Here is a 14,597-nt window from a genome sequence, read left to right on the forward strand (position 1 = left end):
CTTTTGATTCTCTCCTCTTTCATCTCAAACTGCTTCAAACAAAGCTGTGACGGAAAAGTGGTTAGGACTGCACGACTGTCCGTGTTTTATGTTGTGTTGTGTTTATTATTTTACTTTATGTTAACTGTTTTGTTAAGTGCTTTGTTACAGCTGCCGCTGTTGTGAAAGCGCTATATAAATCAGCATGTATTGTATTGTATTGTACTGTAATACAATGTACTAAAATGTAATATAATATAATACAAAGTACACGACACTGTCACAAAGTACAGTATGCGTATACTGTACATGTACGCCCAATACAACATGACATTACACCAGTGGTGTCAAACATACGGCCCGCGGGCCGGAACCGGCCCCCGAGGGGGGTCGATCAGGCCCGCGGGATAATTTAAAAATGAAAAAAAAGCATAAAAGACACAAAACGAATATTTTTATTAAGATGCAATTCATGTATTAACCGCTAGTCATTGTTTTCTCTTTCGTTTGTAAAGTGTAGGTGGGGGTTACATTTAGATTTCATATGGACATGTGTAAATGGTTTTAAAAAATCCTTTCTTTATAAATCTTGTTTAATCTTAAAATGCATGACTATATTTTTAAATACTAATTGTTCAAGTTTTGTGCCTTTGTACAATCAGTGGGATCAGTTGCACTGCATATATGTGAATGATAAAATTAAATGGCACATTTGTCGAAGGAAATCTAAGGTGTTTTATGAAATGTTAGGTAAATGAAATGTGGGTACATTTCAACATTTTCCTCATGTACTTGTGCTTCGCTATATCAAAACAAAGGAGAGACATATTTTGGTTATTTATAGCAGAGTATGGTATAATTTTAATGGTCTGGCCCACTTGACATCGACCGAGGCCGTATGCGGCCCACAATATGAAATGAGTTTGACACCCCTGCATTACACAGTCTCGCCTTTGATGGCGGATAGCGGTATTGAGCTTACCAGTCGTGTGCACCGACTGAAAAAAAACATTTACCGAAGAAGAAAAGTCGGAAGTTATAGGGTAAAAACATGGCAGCGAGCATCAGTTGTATAAAGCACAAAGTGTCGTGCGTTCAACCCTCGCTGATCTTCACCCTCCAGCGCAAGACGTCCCCAGCCAGTGCGTGTGCTCGACGGGTTGCGGAAATTCGGAGCGTGAGAGCCGCAGCGAGCGCCACTGCGGACGTTCAACACAATGAGAGGTTCTGCTTGGAGCTGGTCAGGTGGGTTCACCCTCTGCTTGGCTGACAAGACAAGTTTGGGTGAAAGAGTTGGATACAAATACATACAGAAAAATCGGATGACATAAATGCCCCTTTTCGCCCTTTAATTTATTAACCATGCTAAAACCAATCAACGGGGAACGTAAATATATGATATGAGGATTTTAAAAATGGATGGATGTATAAATATTTGGTTTAAAAAATAATAGTCAGCGAGCCAATAGAACATACCTTGTTCTGAGCTGCAGCAGGAGAAAACTTGATCATCAACTGCTGCACTTCAACAAGAGCAATTTATTCTAAAGAAACTACAATTAGAAAAAAAAAACGGTTCACATCGAATTATCTTGACTCTTGTTTTGAATCGGATTTTCTTGACTATTTTTATTTTAAATAGTAGGCCTGACAAGATCAGTATTTTTGGGCTGATCACCAATGAGCAGCATTTAAATAACGGAGCAATGTTTCCATTTAAATATATACTGAGGCTGACTGTATTTACTTTTGATTTCTGTTTATAATCAACAAAACTATTATTTTCCATTTTTGCCAATGTTTAATCATCTTTACAATGCTCCGACTGACCGAGATGCAAGGGTGAAACATCAATGACCTCTTTGCTTCCTCCAGTAGAAACATTTTGCGCTTTCATTGTTATTATTTTGACAGGTCTGTACTTCAGGTTTTTGCTTCCAAGAGTCGAAGTTTGCTAACTGACGTTTCATGTCGCCCGTTGTCAAGTACTTGGTGCCACTCCGAAGCACCCTGGGCCCAAATTCTTCCATACATTCTGAAAAGATCTATTGTTTTGTATCAATATTAATGCAGTAGGCCCTCTTCTATCTCTTATATATTTAACACGGCCTCCTCCCCCCTCAGGTCCAGGGACTACGAGGGCTTCGTGTGCTCCCTCCTTCTACCAGAGGCGGCGCGACGTTCCGCCTTGGCTTTGCGTGCCTTCAATGTGGAGCTAGCACAGGCAGGTGGTCCCATCAGCAAGAAAGGATGTTAGGGCAGTTTTGGCCTTGCTTTGGCACCATTGACAATTGGGAACTCGCTTTTCCCTGTTCGCCGCCATGTTGTTTGTGTAAACGGCGCGCATCAGCAAAGAAATACTTTGAACGATAGAAACTGTTACGGAGAAAAATGTGAAAATGAGGCTTGTCCGTATCCTCGCGCGAATTAAATTACAAGCTACGTATATTTCATGCGTGCATTTGTTTTCCTTACAAGGTGAAGGACTCCGTTTCCCAGAAATCTCTTGGTCTGATGCGAATGCAATTCTGGAAGACGGCCATCGAAGAAATCTACAGAGACAAACCACCCAACCAGCCAGTCAGCGTCGAGCTCTGGAGGGTAACTGGCACAATCGTTTGACTTTTTAACATCTACTCCCGGGTCACTAGTGAAAGCACTTTGAGCATTTATTGGATATCCATGTACTAGTATCCTCTTTGGTCTCGCTACTAAAACTATTTAACAAACAAATAGAACAACTGTGTCTTACCAACAATGTATTTTTCTTCTACTCCTGCCAGTTAACCCCTACTATGCTGCTCTAGTAACACTACTTGGCCAACTACTAGGCATATGTTCCACACTAGTAGCCTGCTGGACCTTACCAGTAGCACCAAAATACATACTCGTAGTCTTGCCTCACTAGAAACATGTACTTGACCTTCTAGTATGACCGACTAGTCTGCCTAAGTTGTCCTACTAGTATGGAGAACAGTCACACAGTAGTAGTTTCAATACTCAGAATTTTATGAAATGACCTGTCCCATTTTTTTTTTTTTTTTACACGATCCATGTTCATATTTTAGGGCTTTTGAGAAGTTGGTTGAGCCAGTGTGGATTCTGTTTTGCAGGCGGTGAAGAAACATAACCTGACCAAGAGATGGCTGACAAGGATCATAACAGAACGAGTAAGGCTCCTTAGATCATACAAAAAAAAAATGTAATGGAACAAATGGGAGGCAGTAAGGTTTGTAATTTGAATCTTCCTGACTGGTGTGGAGGTCTCATGTTCTCCCTTTGCGCTGTTTCTAAAGAATCTACCATATAGTGAGAGAGAGTGGGGGGTGATCAGTGAACCACAATGCAACAGTGGAGCGCCGCACGCAAAATGGATAGATTGGAATGAATTATGGCGTTCTATTTCAGGAAAAGGATCTGGATGACACAGGCTACCGAAACCTGCAGCAGCTGGAGTCATACGCCGAGAACACGCAGTCCTCACTCTTGTTTCTGCTACTTGAGTCTTTAGGTTAGAAGCACAACAAATAAGAGCCTGCTTTTTTTTTTTTTTTTTTTAAATCATTTGCGCATTTGTTTCTTGCGGCAGGTGTGAAGGACGTCCACGCAGATCACGCGGCAAGTCACGTGGGCAAGGCGCACGGCATCGTGACGTGTCTGAGGTCGACCCCTCATCACAGCAGCCGGCGCAAAGTCTACTTGCCCATGGACATCTGCATGCTGGTGAGATACCTTGCTGGTGTGCTACTCCGTGCCTGGATTTGCACGAATGTACATCAGAGGTGGCAAAAAAAAAAAAAAAAAAAAGTACTTTTGCTTTTTACTTAAGTAGAAGTACAAATTCCTAAGTCTAAAAGGACCCTGGTCAAAGTAGGAGTGCTGATACTGCCCCCTGTAATTAAAAAGTCAACCAAGTATAGACTCTGAAATCTCCTCACAGTATAAAAAAAAAAATGTTTTATTTTTATTTTTATTTTTGGTCTTTCGTTATTTGCAGCACGGAGCATCCCAGGAGGACTTCATTCGCCGCAGCCAGGAGCAGAGCATGCGGGACGTGGTGTACGACATCGCCAGTCAGGCTCACGTTCATCTGGAGCACGTCAGTCCACACTTGGCGCACAACGCAAGGCAACGCAACACAACAGAAACGAGCGGCTCGTCGTTTCGTGACGGTCATTCAAACTCTGAGTTTCACGAACAACCCGGGCTAAACTTGACTCCTCCCATACCTACAAAGCGTGTTTCTCAGTGGAGATGTATCACTTCAACATCCTTCCTTGACGCCAGTTACTATTTTTCTATTCAGCCTTTGCATTTGTTGCCATCTTGTGGCAACCCAGAATGCGACGGCACAACAACAACAACAACAAAAAAAAAACACGAATACGCGAATTTTTCGACAAGGATTTGGTTCCACAGAAAAGAACACAAAGAGGCGATTTTGTAAAAAGTGAACCACTGTATGTATTTTTATCCCCATCGAGGAAGCATGTTGCCTGACGTTGGCGGGTCTTTTTGGAGGTGTGAACATTCTTCAGTAATTAGCAGCAGAGCATAAGTGTGAAGGTCATTCGAGCGGCCGCTTGCTGTTTCTGCTTCTGCAATCTCTCACACACATGATGAACAGAACAGCAGCTTGTGTTTTATTTTTGTTTCTGTCTTCCCCGCCCGCCCGCCAGGCACGCTCGTTCGGCCCCAGCGTTCCGGCAGCTGCGACGCCGGCCTTCCTCCACACGGTAAGTTTTTTTCTCACGGCAAGGCAACTAATACACACATGAAACCTCCTGTCTCAGTTATGTGCTGAGATGGCTTCACCGCATCCGTCACAAGAGGTCTTGGATCCGTGCAGGATGCGGAACAAACTTTCAAAATATACGCGCCAAATTTAAAATCTGAAGACCACAGCATGCTATTCATTTCAGGGTCAAAAAGAGCGCGTATTTGTTTTTAATATGAGCAACAACAAAAAAAAAGGGTCATGCTCGAGGGTTAATCAACCTCTTTGGTAGATGCCGGGGAAATATATGAAAATAAATACAGTAAAATAAGAAATAAAAATCAACCAAAAAATAACAACAATCGTCTGGAGGAAAAAAAAAATCGGTCTCATAGTTGTGACTCAAACAATGTAACTCTATATAGCGGGGGGGGGGGGGGGGTCCCTGATGGGTAGGCGGACACTTATGACACCCGGGTTTTTGTGTATGTACAAGCCATTTAATGGAATAGACTGTCCAACTATATTCAGCAGCAAACATCTGTTTCCTCGCTAAAGTGTTGATGCAGAGATGCTATCCCGTGCGGAATGCAGAAAGCGTGACTTCTTTTCTATTTGGCATGTAAAAAGCATGTGATTTTCACGCCGCGGTGGACCGCCGCATGTGGTTATTTTTTTTGCATGTCCACGTGAGGAAACCTGCAAAGCGTCCGCTCTCAGCCTCTTAAAAAATTCATTTGGAATAATTGCAGGCTTGGGCGGGTGCCCTCCGAAGCATCAAGAAAATGCGGCAGAGTACAGAGAAATACGTGTACATTACACATGAAATGTTAAGAAAAAAATCGTTCCACCGCTTCTCGGACAGAGTTGCAACGCTGGGAGTTTGACCGCCTCATCACCTGTTGCCAGGCAGAATTGGTCGAACTCGCTCGCGGGGGATAAAGCGGTTGAGATGATGGATGGAATGTCCATGTGAAATTCTTTATTTTTACTAAGATTTGTATTTAATAGAGAGAAAAAAAGAGCTTAAAAAAGTCCTAAATACTTTTTTATAAAACTGAAACTCTTCTTCTGTGGTGTATGCGCGCAATGCAGGTGGCGCTAGAGGACTTCCTGCAGAGGCTGAGGAAGGCGGACTTTGACATCTTCCACCCGAGCCTGCAAAAAAGAAACCCCCTCCTCGCCATCCAACTCTACCTGCGCTCCTGGAAGAAGACCTATTGAAGGCCCTCGAAGGTCTTAATCGAGACTTTTGCGGAGGATCACAAACAGGAAGTTGACCTGGAGAAATAGCAGACAGTTCGAGTGGATATAAAAAAGTATGCACACGCCTGTTCCAATGCCTGGTTTTTATGATGGAGTGGACTTTTCCCGACAGTTTTTGTGAAGACGAGCGGAGTGAATATTTATTTTGCAAGTCGACTCGGAATGTGCGTCCCTAAATTTCAAGTTCGGGGCCACTGTGCTTCTAGTTAAAAAAAAAAAAAAAGATTCGTGTGGATCCCTGCTACAGTTCAGGATGGAGGTGTCAGGGTCATACTTTGCGGCTGTGGAGAGAAATATGAACAGTTTGAAATAACAAAACCTTCAGGCCTCTACTAGAAAGTACCAAAAAAAAAAAAAACCTCAATAAAAACCGACTAGAACTGAGCTTTATCTGATTTGAGTGAGAGGCATTCGAAGCAGTGGCAGTTATTTGCTGACGCCTATTTAACATGAATTTGAATGGGATTGGTTCATTCCAAACATGGCCACATCCCATTAGAAGCGGGCGTGCACACTTTGGGTTGGTTTTTTTTTTTTTTGAGCTTTCCTCCTGGAAAGAGACGCAAGGTTGTAGTTCTCATTAATGGCAGGAAAAAAAGGGTTTGGAAATGATCCTGGTCTCATGTTTTCAGATTCCAAAAACGTGGCATTTGAGCAATAAGGCATGTCGACTTTTTATATCCACCGTCGGTAACAAAATATTTCTGCTTAGTTACTTTGGTTCGGACCTTATATCAAACAGTCGTCCGAGTCTTGAATTCAAGGTGTTAGTTCAATTTGAATCATTTGCATCGGCTGTCACTGTTGACTTCCTTACATCACTTTCCCCACTCTTATGTGAAGGCAGCATGTGTTGCCGTGCGACTTGAATGACGTTAATCTTTCAGGATTCAGTAACTCCTTGAAAAGTGCAATGTCTGAGGAGGTATGAAGGTATTTTTTTTCTTTTGTTTTATTGTTGTTATTTATTTATTTTTTTTTTATCACAGACGAGAGCTGAGATGAAAGCTCATTAGTCCAAAAAGAATCCTTTTGCCTGCAGCATTTAGTATAATTGACAGGATTGTTGTGAACACAGGCACACCAGCTGTGTGCTGCGCCTCACTGGCTGCGGCTCAGTTTTATTGACAGATGTCCTCTATAACGGCCAATTAAGCAACTTCTCACAGTTCACAGCTTGCCACTCCCACAAAGATTTTAATGAGGGACGGTGAGTATCGATACCAGGTATCAGTATCTAGCCAGTACCGTCCGTATTTCAAAGTTTTGGTTCGTGGTGAAGTCTGCCGATACTACCCACCGATAGTTAAGACAAACAATTGCAACACGGGCTGTGTGCAAATTCACAGGCTGCATTTTCGGCCGCATGACGTCATTCTGGCATGACTCGACCGCACGTGATGTCCAAATTCGCTAAGGTTTATGCGGTCCGCAAAGGCTACATGAGGAGGAGCCTTCAAAGCCGTCAAAGGACCGGACCCAGCCTGTGGATTGGCTTTCGAAAATTTAAAAACCACAAGCGGTCGAGTCATGCAGGAAGTGATGTCACGTGGCCGAAAAAAGCTGTAGTACTCAAGTACGGACTTGACACTTTTTTGGGGGTTGTCTCGGACTCCTTGACACTTCACATGGATGCACTGAATATTTATCAACTCAACTGAGTTCAACTATGTTTTTTTTTTGAGAGAGCTTTTTTGTATTATTTTATGAAACTGAACATCCTCCTCCTTCAAAAGAAAACTTGAAATAAAGTTTGTCCGATTATCTACATAGCCATCTGATTAGTTAACCTGACCGCGAGCACCAGTCTTTTTCTTTCACTCATGTCAGCCAACAGCGAGTTTATAAAATTTGGTTTGACGAACCATCAAGAACTGGCGTGAGTCAGAAGGTCTTCCAAAAACCGCGATATATTTATAAAATAGACGCACAAACCCACTGTGCCCTCATCGTCAGGTCTTCTTTTTCCATTCCACATTTTATCTGAAATGTGCAGCAAAAAAAAACCTGTCAAAGCAATTTTAACAAATATTTGTGAAATGATGACATTTAAAAAATGTCGGGAACTGGCAGGGTCAACCCGAAATCCTCAAAGACCTTGGCGGGTAAACTCAATTTGAAGTTTTTGAAAGCACATCTACTCGTCCAGTACTTTTTTTTTTAACTTGCGGTTCAATTCCAACCAACCAACAACTTTCTCAGGACGTTCTGTAATTTTCTGTTACTCTTCCAGTCTATTCCGTTGTAACCAGCTGAGGATACGATAACCTCCACGGCCTCTTTTCTCTGGAGGGCTTCCTATTTAAAGCCTCACCACACACAAGTCACGATATGCCGTACTGCTTTCTGAGCACATGAGAAATTGATGTCAAAAGTTGGTCGGCATGACGCTTTTTATTGAGCTCAGATAAAGACCTTTTTCACAGACTTTCAGCACAGCTTCAACAGAGAACAAGACAGGGCTCCCTCCCTCCACCATAAAGGCTCATTTCATGCTCATATGAAAATGAACGTTCGGCGAATTAAAGCTTTCCCCCAAAATAACTTTGACAGCAAACGTAGCGAAGGTGAAGGAAGTATAGAGGACTTTTGTTCTGTAGAAGGGTTAAGAGTCAGTTAGCATTCGGAAGGAACAGCGTTACAGGTTAGCGTCAAAGGTTGAGTCGCCGGGAATTGAGTAGGGTAAAGTGTGTTAGCTAAGGAGGCTACGAGCAGAGAAAGATGCTAAATTTGAATAGCAACAACTATTTTAGCGTAGTCAGCAGGGTACCGGTTAGGGTTAGCAAGGAATGGGGATGCTAGCTTGCGTTGGCGTTAGGAAGGGAGAAGGATAAGGGTTTGGGTAAAAAAAAGTTCTTTCATTGAGGTAAAGGGGAGTTAAGTAATGGACCCAGGATAGGGCGAGGTTAGGTCAAAGAAAAGGTAAACCCAACCATCAACATATTTGCCGAACATCCAACAAACCGCTCAAAGCCACCATATGAAAAGCCGCACTTCCGTGTGTTTCAAGACGTCACATTAAGCAGGCCACATGACAGACAATTCGAAAATAAAGAAAAAACCTCAAGTCTGTCTACAGCTCTTGTTGCTGTTTCTCAGCAGCAACTTCTGCGCGCACAGCCTGAACTTGTGATCACGCACGCTGTAAATGATTACGTTGCAGCAGCTATTGGTGGTCAAAATCCAGAAGGCAAAGAAGGAGAAGTTGCACCACTCGTTGCCCAAAACGTAACCCACCAGGAAGACCGCGATGGGTGTGAAGGAGGCGGTAAAGGCCACCGTCAGTGTCCCGATGGTCTTGGCCGCTTTGATGTCGGAGAAGGTGGGCTTGCTTGCTTTCTGGCATTCGGCCTCCGCCAGATGCTTCCTGCGCTTGGAGTGCTGCCGAATGCTGGACAGTGAGATGATGTTGATGGCCACCGTGCCGCCCAGCAGGGTGAAGTCGAAGGCCGGGAAGATCAGCAGGATGTTCCAGGCTTGCGAAGGGAACTCGCCGATGGTTCCCAGCGCATAGTTGCACATGCGGCTGCAGGTGTTGTACTCCAGGACAATCTTTCGACTGAACACCAAGGGCGACACCGCTAGGAAGAAGCTCCCCAGCCAAGAGAGCACGATGAGGATGCTGGTCCGTTTGCGCGTGATCACCGAGTCCTTATGCAGTGGCCTCAGCACGGCGATGCTACGCTCTATCGTCATCAGGAAGATGGTGGTGATGGACACCAGCGTGCACCCCGCAAAGATGGGTCCGATGACGGTACAAGGGTGGAAACTCACCGACTGCGAGTTGTGAACTACCCACCGCGGCGCAGATTCGCCGGCCATGAGGTAGACTTCGGCGTAGACGGACAGCGGCACCACGAAGGCACCCACCGCAAGGTCGGCCGCGGCCAGCGAGGCTTTCAGGTAGCCCTGCGGCGTGCGGAAGTGCTTGGTGCCCAAGATTACCGCCAGGGTCAGGAGGTTGCCGAAGAGGATGGCCAGGATCAGCAGCACCAGGAAGACCACCAAAAGGATTTTGTTCGCCATCGTGCAGCAGCACACGGTGCACTGCGCCTCCTCCCCACTGTCCGGCATGCTCGGCGGGCCGGGGTTGATCATTGGACAAACCCGGGCCAGATCTTCACATTAGCATCTGAAAGGTAAACACACGGTATGGTTAACATTGTGGGTAAGGATTTGAATTCGGAAGGATGTCAGTTGGAATCAATATTTCTTACTAGTTTGGGTTCGAGTTATGGGTCCTCTTCAGTTTCTCATTTTTTGCTTAGGGACCCGGAATTATTTGGAGGTAAGGTTGTTTGAGTTCTAAAACTGCTTAGGAGTAGTGCATCGGTGCGACCTTGAACCCACCATAGCATGGCATAGGTTGTGCCTGACCGTCCTACACAAAAAGATGTTACCACTATTTCCAGTAGCAATATTTTAAGTATTTTAAAAACTGACCAAATTTACTGACTCTTTGCAAAGAGATTACAGAACCAAATGATTGGCGAGTAAGTCAAGTTTAGGCTCGCAAGTAAAGTAACTCTAACTGTTGATGACAACCAGATTGAAATTAAATACTGACAGTCAAACCTTGTGTAGTCCTTCTTGGGAAAATAGTTCCACCCTCGAGAAAGTGGAATTGCACTTTTTATCTCTCTGTGACCAGATGACATTTTCCACAAAGGTTGAGGAAAAGTACGATGAAGAGATTTAGCTTTCCGAGTTTGGCCATAATTAATGTTAAGTTTCAGGTAGAGTTACTGATTGGAGTTTAGATTTTGGGGTATAGTTTTACTGTTTACTGGCGAGCAAGATGTTGATGGGTCTGCGTTAGCGTTAGCAAGGAAGAGGTTTAGTATTTCGGTTCAGGGTAGCCTTACGGTTTAGGGTTTTTTGGGGGGAGGAAGATGGTTATGTGTTTGCATTAGCGTTAGCAAGGAACAGGTTTAGTATTTGGTTTCAGGGTAGCCTTACAGTTTAGTTTAGTTTTTTTGTTTTTTTAGAAAGGGGAAGGGGGTAATGTGTTCAGGGATTACAAAAAGAGGGGGAGAGAATTTGGAGGATTAGGGTTAGAGGTTATAGATGGGTTTAACCACATCAGTGATTTAGCCTACGATCTTAACTGATCCACGTTAGCAAAACTTAGCCTTGAACAGAAAAACACGCTGACGACAACCACAACTCTTCCAGCTCATCAAACTTTGTTATTTGACATTGAAAAAGCATTTTGTTGAAAACCGAAGCTTTCAATGTCAACAAAAGCAAAGTGATAAGGCTTGGGTATTGAAATACATTGGATTTATTTTTTCTCTCCGGGGTGAATACGCCTTTCACTCTTTCTCGAAGCAAAACGCTTACAAGGTCGTTGTTTGGTCATGGACAAGTAACAGGCAGACAAGTAGGAGCTAAAAGAAAAAAATAATAATGAACCGCTTGTTTACTACAATGACCTTTGCCATTGTCTGTCATACTCAGAAAAAAACAAGTCATAGAATAATATACGGTAAAAAGTACAATTCAGTACACGCAAGCGGCAATGATTGTGCCGTGGCCAATACTCAAAAGGAATTTTATTTAGCTTTCCAAAAATCTTGAATTGTGGATCAAATTTTGACACGATGCTCTCATTTGATAGTTTGGGGGGAAAACATCTTTATTATTTATTGTCGTCCATTTGTCTGGAGTACCTGCATCTCATTGGAGGTCATTTTGGTGAATTCCCTACCATAGAAGTTGGTCAAATTATGAGTCCTGGATTTTTATTTTTTTTATTTTTTTTGCAATCATGTGATAATGTCATGGGATTTTATTTAAGTAAATAAGACGGTTCTGTTGGCTCGTGTGAGACCAGAATAAAAGGGCTGGATGGATGGACGATGATGTCACAATCTATGTGGCCAGCTGTAGTAGTAAACACAAGGCAGCTGACTGGGCCATTTTTTTTAATCCGCACAGACATGAAGAAAAGAGGCGTTGCGAAACCAGCATCACAGCCGTCACATTTGACACCCCGGGCCACGGATAACGTTAGCTACACGTGTGCGATGTTATGACATCCTGTCACAGATTTATTTCGTTTTGTTTCATACAGTATTGTGGTTACCTTGGTGTCTGATATGCTCAATACAAATAAAGTCGTGTTTTTTTTTATGTCCCCACTAACTAAAAATGTTAAATATAAAAATTTCCTTTGTAGATGTAACCAATAAAAAACACAACAACTTGGGTTTGATTTTGCCTTGCTTTGCTTTTGTGTATTGCTGGCATCAGGCCGAATCCTTCAATGTCACAGTTTGGTATTTTTTTTCAAGATGTTTGTGTCGCATCAACTACTACCAAGGAGGACTTACTCCATGTCAGATGTATTTTTTTTTTTTTTTTTGCTTTAAGTATTAGCAGTTTCCATGAGTAGCCAATAGCTAAAAATAAAGCTGGCATCGCCTATAGTATAGTAGCGTGACCTTAACAACCTCTTTCTTGTCTACAGTAGATGCTCCAAACTGTTCAAACTATACGAGACCCCCCCCCCCCCCCCCTCTGCTAGCCACCCTGTCATTGCTTATCTCTCAGTTTCACATTCATATCCTCAAGCGGCCAAGTATGGACACACACACACACACACACACACACACACACAGTCCCTGCGTCCATGTAACTCTTCATGCAGAAGGCTCCCTCATATCCAGCTAATCATCCTCCGCAGAGTGCCTGTGCAAATAGATGCATGGCAACAGTCGCACTCTTATGTTTGTTTACATGTGTGGCCCTACATTAACGATACTTACGGTTGATATAAAAAGTCTACACACCCCTGTTCCAATGGCAGGTTTTTCAAGGTACGAATGAGACTGCAAGTTGAATCATTTCAAAACGTTTGAGCCATAGCCGTTAAATGAAGTGAAATGGTGGGTTGCATAAGTGTGCACACCCTCTCTTGACGGGGGATGTGGCCGTGTTCGGATTGAAACGCATCAAATTCATAGTAAGCGGGAGTCAGCGCACGCCTGCTACCATTTCAAGTGCCTCCGATTAACTCCAGATAAAGTTCAGCCGTTCTACGTTTTGACTGGTATTTGGATCTGTTCATAAATAAATATGCGATGATCTATCAAACTGCACCCGCACTATTGTCGCATGGATGTCTCTTTGACAGTGTCAGCGCATCAGTTGAAATTGAGTGTTGATATTCGTAGACAGATTAAAAGGTTGCAAGAGTAATGGGTGCAAGACATTAAGATTTTCTCTTTTCAAATCTTTTCAATTTTTATTTTTTTTGCCACTTTTTAAAACCGCTCAGAATTAAAAAAATAATAATAACTCATATTCTATTGTACATTCCCGGTTTTGTTTTCTGTGTGCTTCTGTAAGCACAATAATAGACATAGTTTGTGCAAAATTGTTTTAGAATAGTAAAAGATAGTTATTTCTTTTTTAAAATATTTATTATATATTATAATATTACATAAACTTGAATTTGTCACAGTTAAGGCCTTTTTTCTTTCATATTTATTTTACCAAGCCAAATAGACACCAACATTTTACTATAAACACAAAAATCACATAGATGTGCAAGTAGTCCTGATGCGCAGTAATACAAAGCATCAGATAAGGTTTTATATCCTTAAAAGTGTACCAAAATATGATTCACTCCACCCCTCCAATCCTCCTAAAAATATATACATATAGAGAGAGAGAGCTGAGAAGTCCTTATAAATTATGCTCGACTTACTTTAAGTGTCACTTAGAGGAAGCCACTGGAAGCTGCTTCTTCTTGCCCCCACCGAACAACCCCCCACCCCCACCCTCTGCACACAGCCTCGCATGCACTCTATCTCACTACATACACCCCCACTCCCAAAAAAAGAAATAAACACAACTCATCAGCTCACATCCATCTCGCTATTCTTGCACGCGGGCGAGGATGATGATGATGATGATGATGATGCACGATGCTCCGCTCGGCTTTATAACGGTCTCCTCCTGCTCCTTCTATTGGTTGACTGTGAGGATGATGAGAGAGTAGCCCCTTCCCCCTGCCCTTCTCCAGCCCCCCCCCCCCCTCCCTCGTCCATAGGAGATCCACTGTACTGTCAACACTTTCCATTATGTTGACTCACACTGTTAAACAGTCCTGCAAGTCCATTGAGATGCATTAAGATGTTTACTCTGTCGTTATCCGTTCATGGGAAGAAAAATTGCTCCTTCGTTCAAATAATGTAGTGTGAGCGTCAGCCACCATGGAGACGTGTAAATGAATTTCGATAAGACGAGTTGCGGTTCAGTCACAATAGGGTAAAAGTGGTAACATTTCAACCAGAAATGGGCATACAGTACGGCGGAAGTAAATCATCTCGCGGAGATTACAATGGCACCCAAAAGTAAACCAAAACTTGAAATAGAAAAACCCAAGAATGTTGCACTGGCCACGATAAACTGGTACAGTATACAAATGAAACGGTTGTACTCAGTGATAAATCCAGTGGAGAACATGTCATGCCAGAGTTGGAGTTTCAATATAAAAGTAATCCAACAAAGGTCCCACTGGAATGGAATAGGTTCGGATTCCAAATTGTCATAAAAAAAGGGTAAAACTTCCATCCATCAATCCGTTTTATCCTCACTAGGGTCGCGGGGCATGCTGGAGCCTATC

At 43.0% G+C, this 14,597-nt stretch overlaps 2 protein-coding genes across 4 annotated transcripts; one reads left to right on the forward strand and one right to left on the reverse strand.

The window, feature by feature from the left end:
- Positions 1-1,013: 1,013 nt before the first annotated feature.
- On the forward strand, positions 1,014-7,732 carry ndufaf6 (NADH:ubiquinone oxidoreductase complex assembly factor 6). 3 transcript variants are annotated; one of them, XM_086114535.1, is made up of 9 exons: positions 1,014-1,224; positions 2,104-2,207; positions 2,458-2,580; positions 3,070-3,149; positions 3,388-3,490; positions 3,569-3,702; positions 3,977-4,078; positions 4,659-4,715; positions 5,792-7,732. In XM_086114535.1, the coding sequence occupies exons 1-9, from the start codon at positions 1,031-1,033 to the stop codon at positions 5,918-5,920; spliced, it is 1,026 nt and encodes a 341-aa protein (XP_085970661.1). In that variant the 5' UTR covers positions 1,014-1,030; the 3' UTR covers positions 5,921-7,732. The 3 variants fall into 3 exon arrangements, with proteins under 3 accessions (XP_085970661.1, XP_085970660.1, XP_085970659.1); XM_086114534.1 differs by having other exon boundaries at positions 2,104-2,203; positions 3,093-3,149; XM_086114533.1 differs by lacking the exons at positions 4,659-4,715; positions 5,792-7,732 and having other exon boundaries at positions 2,104-2,203; positions 3,093-3,149; positions 3,977-4,650.
- Positions 7,733-8,359: 627 nt separating this feature from the next.
- Positions 8,360-13,723, reverse strand: LOC147203945 (beta-2 adrenergic receptor). Its single transcript, XM_086113872.1, has 2 exons — positions 13,677-13,723; positions 8,360-10,094 (listed from the first exon to the last, which is right to left on the reverse strand). Exon 2 carries the CDS (start codon positions 10,058-10,060, stop codon positions 9,026-9,028), a length of 1,035 nt encoding a protein of 344 aa, XP_085969998.1. The 5' UTR covers positions 10,061-10,094; positions 13,677-13,723; the 3' UTR covers positions 8,360-9,025.
- Between the last annotated feature and the right edge of the window lie 874 nt (positions 13,724-14,597).

Source organism: Hippocampus guttulatus, chromosome 6, assembly GCF_054856545.1.
Source record: "Hippocampus guttulatus isolate MCC_2025c chromosome 6, RoL_Hgut_1.0, whole genome shotgun sequence".
Classification (NCBI taxonomy): domain Eukaryota; kingdom Metazoa; phylum Chordata; class Actinopteri; order Syngnathiformes; family Syngnathidae; genus Hippocampus; species Hippocampus guttulatus.

Excerpts from the sequence above, each read along its gene's own strand:
- ndufaf6 (XM_086114533.1), top strand. The coding sequence starts at position 1,031 with ATGGCAGCGAGCATCAGTTGTATAAAGCACAAAGTGTCGTGCGTTCAA. Across the intron at positions 1,225-2,103 it reads TTCTGCTTGGAGCTGGTCAG|GTCCAGGGACTACGAGGGCT; the intron begins GTGGGTTCACCC and ends CTCCCCCCTCAG. Across the intron at positions 2,204-2,457 it reads TCAATGTGGAGCTAGCACAG|GTGAAGGACTCCGTTTCCCA; the intron begins GCAGGTGGTCCC and ends TTTCCTTACAAG.
- LOC147203945 (XM_086113872.1), bottom strand. The coding sequence starts at position 10,060 with ATGATCAACCCCGGCCCGCCGAGCATGCCGGACAGTGGGGAGGAGGCG.